Source organism: Squalius cephalus (genome assembly GCF_949319135.1).
Source record: "Squalius cephalus genome assembly, chromosome: 16".
Taxonomy (NCBI): Eukaryota; Metazoa; Chordata; class Actinopteri; order Cypriniformes; family Leuciscidae; genus Squalius; species Squalius cephalus.
In genome coordinates, this window is record NC_137137.1 from 2,305,600 (window position 1) to 2,317,500 (window position 11,901).

The following is an 11,901-nucleotide window of genomic DNA, read 5'->3' on the forward strand; positions in this document are numbered from 1 at the left end:
CCAACAGTCTCTGTATTCTGTGCTGATGATGTTCACCTGTGTCTCAGTTCCCTCTCGTCTTGCTGGAGATCCAGTTTAAGTATTTTGTGACACGTGTGTAAACGCCGGGTGTGTCTTTCTTCCCGCAACCGTCGCCCCAGCTGATCAAACCCATCAGAGTCATTCTGCCGTTCTTCGGACACACGAGAGGACCTCCGGAATCTCCCTAAAGAAACACCAGGAGAAACTGATCAATCAACATGCACAAACATTTCACACACTGAGGAGGAAAATTAGCCTTTTGCTAAATCCGGTACAATTACATACAATGCATGTAAAAATTGTATATGGTCCCTTTATAAAAAAAAATTAAAATTAAAAACCTGTTTAGGATGACTAGTAGGGGTGTGCAATACTGACAAAAAAACACATCTCTATATTGTCATGGATTTTATCGATATTTTGATGAGTGTGCTTATTGTGTTGGTACTTTGGCAGGTTTATGACTGCCGTTGACAGCCGACTCCCAAAGCTTTTGATATTCTTCATATTCTATGTGGTGGTCAGTTCGCAGCAGCGACACAAATGATCTTTTCCAGTACGTTTACATTGATTTGTACCTTTTATGGGCATTTTTACCTATATAAAGCCATTTTAGATGAATGCATCATCATCAAATGTATGCATAATTAAAGCCATTTTAATCTAATTAAATCTAAGGATCATCTTTTGTGATAAATTATTATATTTAATGGATAAATTCAATTATAACAATAAGACACAATAGGGCTGTTACCAATAAAATGAGATCAGTATCAACAAAATTCATCACAGGAAACACTGAAGTGGCATTTAGATGCATTTACACAGACTGTTACAAATCCATGCATTGCATAGTGTTTTGATGTTTTAAACATAAAACGTTGAATATTGTTATTTGAAATGATTAAAAAAATTAAAAGATACCGCAGTATTTAAAATGAAATTAAAACCGCCAGTAGGTGGCAGCAAGTGACTGTTCATGAGTGAGCCATTGAGATTCAACCGATTCATTTCATTTACAGTTTTTCTCGATTGTTTACACACATTTTCTGCTACTTCAGACACAGTGACCACAACATGTAACTCATTCACCAACCCCCCTGAGCCAATTCTGCTAAACTACAAGCACAATTCCTGCTTTACACTCAAACTGCAGTTCTAAAACACACCTTTTTCAAAACACTACACACAATTCTCTGCTTTTGGCACAATTTTCATGCAGAAAGTCTCTTGTTTTCACAAAGAACACACTGCCATTCAAATATGAACACTGACTCATCACATGGGCAAACACCCGTCACACAGTTTTACAATTAGCAATCAGAGCTTTAGCATAAAAGGGCAACAGGTGAGCTCTTCAATGGGGCAATGGATGCCAACATTGGATTTTTTTTTTATTACTGTAACTGTATACAGTAAATTCTTCTGTTGTTTTGTATGTAGACCACTGTATGTACAACTTTGTGTTGGTTGGGATGTACACTGTGTACACTGTTTTTGTGGGAAAAATAAAATATATTTGTTACCGTGTATTTGTGTGTTCTGAATATAAAAACAATATTCTCAGATATTTTACAACACACTTATGTATGTACTGTCCGTAGAAAGTGTAACACTGAACAAAAAAAGGCCTAAGTCATTATGATGAATGGAGAAGAAGTGTTTTCCATTCATCATAGTGTTTTACATTGAGCACATCAGTGTTCAACTGGTTCTTATAAATGTCTATTCATTTGATGGTTTGTGTGTGTCATTTGAAAACAAAATACCATTTTGAGAAGAAATAACATTGTTTTGAATGTAAAGTTTCATTTTGCAGGAGAATTGAGGGGTTTTGCCCATTGTGTGTGTGTTTTTGGATTTGTGTGTAGAGTTCTGAGAATATGAGGCATGCTTTCAGAAAATGTGTGTAAACAATTGAGAAAAACTGTAAATGGCTGATTCATTATTATGTCTTAATGAGTGACTCATTGAATCATTCATTCAGTGATGAAACACTGTGTATTGCTAAACAGTCCTGTGGTTTTGTCTGGAACTTTTTTCATTGGTGAAATAAAGCAAAAACAGGCAATATTGTGTCTACAATGTAAGTCACTTAACATTAACTTCTTGTTTATTGAACTACTGTATGAAATCAAAATCACATTTGTATTCATGCTGATATTTGGAGAAAAAAATGCGCACTTCTCTAACCTACTAGACTATAGTATTGTAAGTGTGTGTTTTTGTAAAGTGAGGGACGTAACTCGATAATGTCAGATCGCACATCATTGAAACAACAAGCACGAGGTTATCGAAGACCATGTATTCTGCACAGCCCTAATGACGAGCATGTGCCGAGTGTGGCGTTACCTTGCAGGCGTCGTCCAGGCCGCGCGTGTCTCCGGCACACAGCATGTTCGAGGTGACCAGACGACCGGCCAGCTTCTCCGGCACACACTGATCCTGCGGCCACAACCGCACCATACCACGCTTAATTCTCTCAGAGTAAAACGGAGAAACTGAGAGGGACAACCACAGAAGGAAGGAGGACGATTATTATACAATACCTCAGTGAAACTTGGACCATCAAAAAGCATCTAAAGCCTTGTTTAACAGTTAAAATATCTAAAAATGCTTCAAGCAAGATATATTTACTTGAGAAGCAGCACTAGATACAGTATTAAGACTATATGTGACGTAATAATATGACAAAATCCGAAACGAGTCGTTTTCTGAGCTTGGTTTCAATTTGGACTAACAAGGAAGTTTTGAGTTCTGAAACTTAAAGGATATTTTTATAGTACAATGATCTCTTATTTATCAAAAGATCAAGGAAAATTTGATTTCTTAATTCATGACCCCTTTAATGTATTAACTAACATTAACTAAAAATGAACAATACATTTGTGACCATATTTATCAATCTTTGTTAACGTTAGTTTAAGAAAATACATTCATGTCAGCTCAGGTCCATTAAATAATATTAACAGATGCAGTCAGTAGTGGCCAAAAGTGACGTCCGGAGGGGATATTTGTTCTTAATGACTCTACACGTTAGATTAAACCATCAAAATATAAGAAAAAAATATTTTATATATTTTAAATATTTTAAATGTGAGGGAAGAACAAAACATTAAACTTGATTACGGTTTTTATCTGACAAAATTACTTGGCAAAAAAAATGGCAAAATAAGCTACAGTTTTTATATTACTATGCAAAAAAATGCATAGGAAAACAAAAAGCTCTAAGGAAAAAGCATACATTGACTACAACACAATCTGTTATTAATATTTCATTGGTTCTCTTGTTTTTGCATGTGTTCATAATCTCTTTGTATGACAGCCTGGCAAAAAACTATGTCCCACAATGTGTCATGTTTCATTGCATTATTACCACAAATAAAACAATCCATTCCAAGCACAACTACGAAATATGATTACACAATCAAATTTGACAAATGTTTCATAATATTTGAATAAAGGATGAAGATTTCCTAGGCCGGACATCACTTTTGGCCACTACTGTACTCTTTTTTTATTTTAATAATATATTGAAATTAACATTAACTAGGATTAATGCTTTAGAAGTATTTTTCATTGATTGTTCTAATGTAGTTAAAATCTTGTATTAAAGACACAATCTCTGACCACAAGTGGTAATATTGTGTGCAGTGTTGCTTCTCAAGTAAATTTATCTCGTTTGAGGGATTTTTAGATGGACAAGAAGTCAAAATAGACCCTTTAAAATGCATTATTAAGAAGTTATTTCATGCAGTGAGATATGTAATGAATCTTACACTCTTCCTCTTTCCCGTATCCAGAGATCTCGCACTCCGTCCAATCCGGTAAAACCAAGTTTGGTTCTGGCAAACATGCCGGCAGAACTTCAGGAGAGTGGATCGCACAGATGCCGGACTCGCTCTTCAACTTCAGCAGAGCTAAAGACACAAAGTCAAAATCACTTACAATTGAAATTAACTATTTAAAACCTTATAAATACGGAAATTATGATAAAGTTGCATGATATTCTTATATTCTACTGTTGCAAAGCATGTCAGGGAAATAAAAAAACTATTACCAAAACTTTTTAAAATTAGACAAGAGATTATAGACAATAAATATTTCTATTTCAAATAAATGCTGTTTTTTTAAAAACTTTCTATTCATTAAAGAATCCTGAAAAATAAAATGTATCACGGTTTCCACAAACATATGAACTGTTTTCGACATTCATAATAATCATAAATGTTTCTTGAGCATCAAATCATCATATGAGAGTGATTTCTGAAGGATCATGTGACACTGAAGACTGGAGTAATGATGATGAAAATGCAGCTTTGATCACAGGATATAAATTACACTTTACTATATATTCACATAGAAAACAGTTATTTAAAATTGCAATAATATTTCACAATATTACTGTTTTTCCTGTATTTTTGACTTGGTGAGCAGAAGAGACTCTTTCAGCAATGTTTTAAAAATCTTACCGAACGGTAGTGTATTAAACAAAATAAATAAAAAAATATAAAATCATAAAATAAGTTAAATATATATATATAAATATTATAAATTGATGGAAACCCTAAAAAGCACTTGATGGGTCTGAAACTCATGAGGTTTATTAAATCATGTCTAAAAACTGTTGAAATTTCCCCCGTCACGGCGACACCAGCGGGCTGTGGGCTGATGATGATCTTAATAATCATTAGGAGAATGAGAATGCTTGTGTAAGTCTCACCGATATCATTGTCATACGTCTCGTCGTCGTACTGCTCGTGGATCCAGTATTTCTCCACATCGAAGATCTGCTCGCTGCTGGAGTTCTGGAGCCTGAAGGTCCGACCCAGAACCACCCGAAGACGCTTCTCCTCAAACCTGAACACAGATGACACAAGTCAAGCTATAACACCCAAACTACACAATGTTTTTTACTTGTTTTCAGTTAAAATATTTAAATGTCTTTAAAGCGAAATACAATCAAATGTAAGACTTTTAAAGACCTTTTTTTAAGAAAGGGGGAGAGATCTCTCTACACTGATCTCACTATATATTATCTCACTATGTATGTGTAAGAGTGTGTAATCACGCCTTCATTTGCTAGGCTTGGTAAATGTTTTTATATATGTGTGTTTTTGATTATAACTGTGAAGCACTTGCTATTAAATGTGCTATATAAATAAATAAAAGTTGAAATTGAAGTTGAAAATCACTCGACAGCAGTAAAACAGAACCACACATACACACACACACACACACACACGCACACACACACACACACACACACACCAGGCACGGCGCCAGGATTCCAGTTTTGGATGGGCCAGACCAATTGTGGGTGGGCCTTAAATTAAAAACGTTATCAAATCACTGTTTAACCTAATAAAAATGACTGACTAATATACTGTTATATTACCCATGCTTAAATAATAGAGATTTGAATAGCTTGATGCTGTTTAAATATTTTGTTGCATTGTAAAAAGTTTCGGCTGTGCTTTAGCGCATCTCTCTATAGACCTAAGGCCTACAGACTGTAAAAGTGGTCAGGAATCTAATATTTCCCCAAAACATAGTTTAGTTCTGCTCATATAACATGAGGCCGAATATTTCACTGTTTTAAGTTTTCAACAATACAGATCAACAACACTGCCCGACAGTTTCAATCAAATCCGGTCATAAGTGGCAATAGACCTGTTTGACGATTTCATACAACATTCATTTCTTTCGATTTCATTAACAACAGACTGAGCTTGGCTTATTATACAGAGAAGATGCATTAAAATGCAACTACGAGATAATAATACAATAGGCTACCGCCAATTCACGGTCATCCACGAAGATTAACAGCTACATCCGATCCCGAACCTCACTGTCTGCTGAACTTGCGCAGAAACATCAAAATAGACATATCCAGCTTTTTTAATGGTTTTGAAAACTCGACTGGTGCTCGGTGACGTCACCTCGCCCATACGATCCACAACGAGCCGTATTTAGAGCTTGATTAAATAAATGCTTCGTTTATTATAGGGAGGACGGCTTAAGCTATGAAACTTTGAAAACTAAACATTTAGACTATTTTAGCACAAATTATGAGCTTATTTGCAGATATTTTGCAATTCTTGACAAAATTAAAATATACTCAAAGTTTTTCTCTTTTTTTTTTTTGAAGAAAAGTTTTGGGTGGGCCTGTTGAAAAGTGGGTGGTCCTAGGCCCGTCAGGCCCACCCATAACGCCGTGCCTGACACACACACGATACAGGTTGAGTGGACACACACACCTCTGCTGGAAGCAGTGACACACACACACACACACACACCTCTGCTAGAAGCAGTGACACACACACACACACACACACACACACACCTCTGCTAGAAGCAGTGACACACACACACACACACACACACACACACACACACACACACACACACACACACACACACACACACACACACACACACCTCTGCTGGAAGCAGTGACACACACACACACACACACACACACACACACACACACACCTCTGCTGGAAGCAGTGACACACACACACACACACACACCTCTGCTGGAAGCAGTGACACACACACACACACACACACACACACACACACACACACACCTCTGCTGGAAGCAGTGACACACACACACACACACCTCTGCTGGAAGCAGTGACACACACACACACACACACACACACACACACACCTCTGCTGGAAGCAGTGACACACACACACACACACACACACACACACACACACACACACACACACACACCTCTGCTGGAAGCAGTGAGCAGCGGAGAGGATCCAGCAGGAGTCGATGAGGACGCCTCCACACAGAAAGTTGTAGGACTGAGCGCGTGGAAGATACACAGAGATGGCGGCCTGCCACGGCTGCTCTCGGATATCACTGGCCTGACCTCCGCGAATCCTGAACATGGGCAGAGCGTTTGAAGGAGCTTCGAGGCGCTGACCGCAGGAACCTGAGCGGGAAAGTGTGGGGAAACTCTTAGGCCACATAAAAACACACACACTGCAGTAAACTCAGCTGTCCCGTTCTGAACACTCATAGAGCAGTCATTTACTGGAGTCAGTTTCTGCACAACTGCTTGTTAATGCCATGTTTAAACGTGTCTCTCCTCTGTGTGCGCATTTGTGTTGCCAGATCTTGCTAAGGGAAAAACAAGAACAAGCCTATAATAAAACAAAATAAATAAAAATGCTACAATTTTCTGTCATAATCATTTGTTAACAAACAAGTATTCATTACTTTAATGAGCTCATTGTTTGTGCCTTAAATTATTGCATTGTTTAAATGCATTTTTTGCATAAATTATTGAATTGTTTAATACATTTTTAGCTAACTGTGATTTGTATATGTATACATTTCTGAAATGCATCTAAATTGTAATGTGGACTCGTGCATTTTCTGTAAAGTTGCTTTGAAATGATGTGTATTACGACGCTGTACAAATAAATGTGAATTAAATTAAATTAAATTGAAGAATCCCCAAAACGCTTAAAATAAGTGGACATGGCAACACTTCAAGAGAACGCTCTGAAGAAGCCTTACAAACATAAAACTGTACACACGCAATGATTGTTTTCACATGTAAAATACCACCCAGAACACCCTAGTGTCACTTTAGCATGAGCAAACAGCACTCGTTTTCTTTATAAAACTGTATTAGTTTAGTTATCTTTCACCGTCTCACCTTGATTGTTGGTGGTTGCAGGGGCTCGTGGTCCCAGTGTGGTGATTGATGGAATTTTCCTCGCTGTGAAGGAACACAAACATGGTTCACAACACACATGGGGAACAGCGCTCTCAGACAAAAACGCTTCGTCATGTAGTCAAAAATATTACAAACTTGAAAGTCATTCATTGCAAACACATGGGATTCTCCGAAAGGAATCCAATCAAACTGAATAATAATAATTATTGTTGTTATTAGTAGTAACATTTTTATTTATATTGTTTATTATTATTTTAACTCTAAATATAAAAATTAAGACTGCTGTTATAAATTGCAATTGTCCAGTAAAATAAAATAAAAAAATCATGATTATAATACATTTTGTGTACACTACTAATATTTATTGTGTACACTACTAATAAAACACTTAAAATCCTGAAGCTTCAAACTTCTGTCCACAAAAATATTCAAAATGATACAAATGCAAACCCTGAAATACTCTAAAGGCTCATTCACACCAAGAACGATCACAATTCTATGATGATAAATATATAGTTCTAAAAATAAACGAAACATTGAGAAAATCTCCTTTAAAGTTGTTCATTTATGTTGGCGATTGTGCAGCATTCACTCACACAAATACATGTTTTATATATTTACGGTAGGAAATTTACTAAATATCTTCATGGAACATGATCTTTACTTAATATCCTAATGATTTTCGGCATAAAAGAAAAATTAATAATTTTGACCCATGCAATGTATTGTTGGCTATTGCCACGAATATCCCCGTGCGACTCGATACTGGTGACGTGATCCAGGGTCACATATTTGGAATAACTTTCAGAATAATTTCTTCCAGCTGATGAATGATTAAAACATCGACAGCCAATTATAATCCATCCTGATTTAAAGAGCTTGAGCATTTAAAGCGACAGACGACAAAACTGCTGCGTGCTACAGAACGATGTCGTCCTCTAGTGTGGACGCTAATATAGCTGTCGTCATTCTTGTGTGAACGGGCCTTAAGACTAAACACTGAACCGCATCTGTTAGTCATGTGATGTAGATCAGTGTCTAATGTACAGATGTCACGGCAGACTTACGGCACTTGGGGACGTCACAGAGCTCCCAGGTCAACTTAGAGCCTTTATACACGTGACACCAGGGGCCGAGATCACCGTCCGGGTTCCTGCGTGTGAAAACAGAGTTAGATTTAGAGTTAAAGTAGAGTTAGAGTAGAGTTAGAGTTAGAGTAGAGTAGAGTAGAGTAGAGTAGAGTAGAGTAGAGTAGAGTAGAGTAGAGTAGAGTTAGAGTAGAGTAGAGTAGAGTAGAGTTAGAGTAGAGTTAGAGTAGAGTAGAGTTAGAGTAGAGTAGAGTTAGAGTAGAGTCAGAGTAGAGTAGAGTAGAGTTAGGTTAGAGTAGAGTAGAGTTAGAGTAGAGTAGAGTTAGAGTAGAGTAGAGTTAGGTTAGAGTAGAGTAGAGTAGAGTAGAGTTAGAGTAGAGTAGAGTAGAGTAAGAGTAGAGTAGAGTTAGAGTAGAGTTAGAGTAGAGTAGAGTAGAGTAGAGTAGAGTAGAGTTAGAGTAGAGTAGAGTAGAGTTAGAGTTAGAGTAGAGTAGAGTTAGGTTAGAGTAGAGTAGAGTACAGTTAGAGTAGAGTAGAGTAGAGTAAGAGTAGAGTAGAGTTAGAGTAGAGTTAGAGTTAGAGTAGAGTAGAGTAGAGTTAGAGTAGAGTTAGAGTAGAGTAGAGTTAGAGTAGAGTTAGAGTAGAGTAGAGTAGAGTAGAGTAGAGTTAGAGTTAGAGTAGAGTAGAGTTAGAGTAGAGTAGAGTTAGAGTAGAGTAGAGTAGAGTAGAGTAGAGTAGAGTAGAGTAGAGTTAGAGTAGAGTAGAGTTAGAGTAGAGTAGAGTAGAGTAGAGTAGAGTAGAGTTAGAGTAGAGTAGAGTAGAGTAGAGTAGAGAGTAGAGTAGAGTAGAGTAGAGTAGAGTAGAGTAGAGTAGAGTAGAGTAGAGTTAGAGTTAGAGTTAGAGTTAGAGTAAGAGATCTGTGCAGATCTGATTTCTTTGGGAAATGATGAGGCAGTGTTTTTACCACACTTAAAGGTTGTGAAGAGTTGTTGTTGGGCATAGAAACCCTTAAAACACGGTTAAACCAATGCAACTCTCGTAAATAAAATACTGTGATTAGTTCATGATACAGTAATAGTAGTTTAATATATAATACTATGGTTCTAAATGTCTCCTATGTCAGTGTATTTACGATACTCCGGGGTACAGGAATAAAGAAAACCACAGAATTTGCAAAGGCTTCAGGTGTGTGTTGTGCAGCCGGCGTGAGAAAGGCTTCAGGTGTGTGTTGTGCAGGTGTGTGTTGTTGGATCTCCTCGTACCTGCAGAAGCTGTGGCTGCCGATGCCCGTCTCTCCGGCGTCGGATCTCCACGCGTTGTAGAACTTATGAGACACTGCGGGCGAATCCCACGGCAGACACTTCAGCCCACTGCGTGTGACGGCTTTCGTCCCTCTGTAGGACCGTCCTGATCCCCGAGCGCACTCTAGATACGGGTCTGACGCCAAAACAAGAACAGTCACATTTATTTATACAGCGCTTTTTACAATATAGATTCAGTTTCAAAGCAGCTTTACAGAGATAACAGGAAAATAATGCAACAAAGTTTGTGTCTAGAAGAAAATAGCGTCTCTGTGCAGTGCTGCAGATCCCACTGTAAGTGTGTGTGTGTGTGTGTCTGTGTGTGTGTGTGTGTGTGTGTGTGTGTGTGTGTGTGTGTACCTATGGTGCAGGTCGGAACGGAGCAGAACTCCCATGAGATCTGAGCCTTTTTATACACATAACACCAGGGTTTAGTGTCTCCGTCTGGATTCCTGAGGAAGAAAACACAACCCAAACACTGTCATTACTCACCAGGACACAATGCAGCTAAATGCAATACGTCATTGATTTTAGTTTTGGACTTAAAAGCATGGTGACATCTATTTGCGAACTGCACAGAACAATAAGATCAGATCCAGTAATGTCTGACTGATGATGAAGGAAGAGCATGTGTACCTGCAGTGGTTGTGGTTTCCCAGTCCCAGTGTGTTCGCCTCCACTCTCCTGGCTGTGAACTTCTTTCCTCGGAGTGAGCTGGAGTTCCAGTTGACACACTCCAGTCCTGACGTGCTGATGCTCCAGGTGCCACGGTAACCTGACCCCTGACCCCTCGAACATCGCTCACCTGTGTCTGAACACATGCAGAGCTTCAGCTACAGCAAAAGTGTCTGGTCAAACTACTTTACAAGACCCTAATAAAAGATGAGCGTTTAGTTAAACTGCACTAAGTACCTTCATGTTTACATGCACTCATTTTATTTACTGATTTAGAAATTTAATTTGGATCGAACTCAGTCAGATCCACTGAGGCGTTTCGTTTCAGTCTGACTGAACCATCAATTCGACGTAAACTTAAATGTATGTCGATGTGGCTAGTGCAAACGTTAAACAGAACGAGCTAACTCTATTGAGTTGTAGAAATATCTTATGACTAGCACATGCTTTTTCATGTACAAGATCAAAATGTGTTTATTGATGGATTTACACAGAAATGAATACAGCTTATATATTCCATATATACAGTCCAAAGAGAATCTCAATCGTTTAGTTACACTATTAGTTATAATTTTATAATAATAGAAACATTAAGTTATACTAGGTATACTAATTGTACTAGAAACTAATAATACTAAAAATAGTATGTTATTATACTAGTATAATATATATCTAATATATATATAATAATAATTAATATATATATAATAATTATAATATAATATTTGTACTAGTAACTAACAATATTTAAAAATACTAATTTAAACTAGTTATACTAATTGTACTAGCGACTTATAATACTTAAAAATAATAGTCATTTATACTAGTTATACTATTTGTACTAGCAACTAACAATTACTAAAAGGTTATACTAGTTATAATAATTTTACAAGTAACTCACAATACAAAAAATATTAAGTTATACTAGTTATACTAATTGTACTAGCAAGTAATAATTCAAAAATAGTAAGTTATACTAGCTATGCTAATTGTTCTAGCAGATAATAATACTAAAAATAGTAATTTATACCAGTTACACTAATTTTACTAGTAACTAACAATACTAAAAAAAATAGTAAGTTATACTAGTTACACTAATTTTAC

General features: G+C 36.9%; 1 protein-coding gene across 2 annotated transcripts in view; it reads right to left on the reverse strand.

Moving 5' to 3' along the window:
• Positions 1-11,901, reverse strand: part of plat (plasminogen activator, tissue) — a 23,502-nt gene continuing 11,601 nt past the window's right edge. For both annotated transcript variants that reach the window (XM_079896538.1, XM_079896537.1), the window contains exons 7-16: positions 10,759-10,933; positions 10,483-10,574; positions 10,084-10,258; positions 8,801-8,886; positions 7,713-7,775; positions 6,773-6,980; positions 4,745-4,881; positions 3,801-3,941; positions 2,374-2,522; positions 1-205 (exon numbers count right to left, since the gene is read on the reverse strand). In XM_079896538.1, coding sequence (XP_079752664.1) covers positions 44-205; positions 2,374-2,522; positions 3,801-3,941; positions 4,745-4,881; positions 6,773-6,980; positions 7,713-7,775; positions 8,801-8,886; positions 10,084-10,258; positions 10,483-10,574; positions 10,759-10,933 — 1,388 coding nt within the window. In that variant the 3' untranslated portion in view covers positions 1-43. The remainder of the gene's footprint in view (positions 206-2,373; positions 2,523-3,800; positions 3,942-4,744; positions 4,882-6,772; positions 6,981-7,712; positions 7,776-8,800; positions 8,887-10,083; positions 10,259-10,482; positions 10,575-10,758; positions 10,934-11,901) is intronic.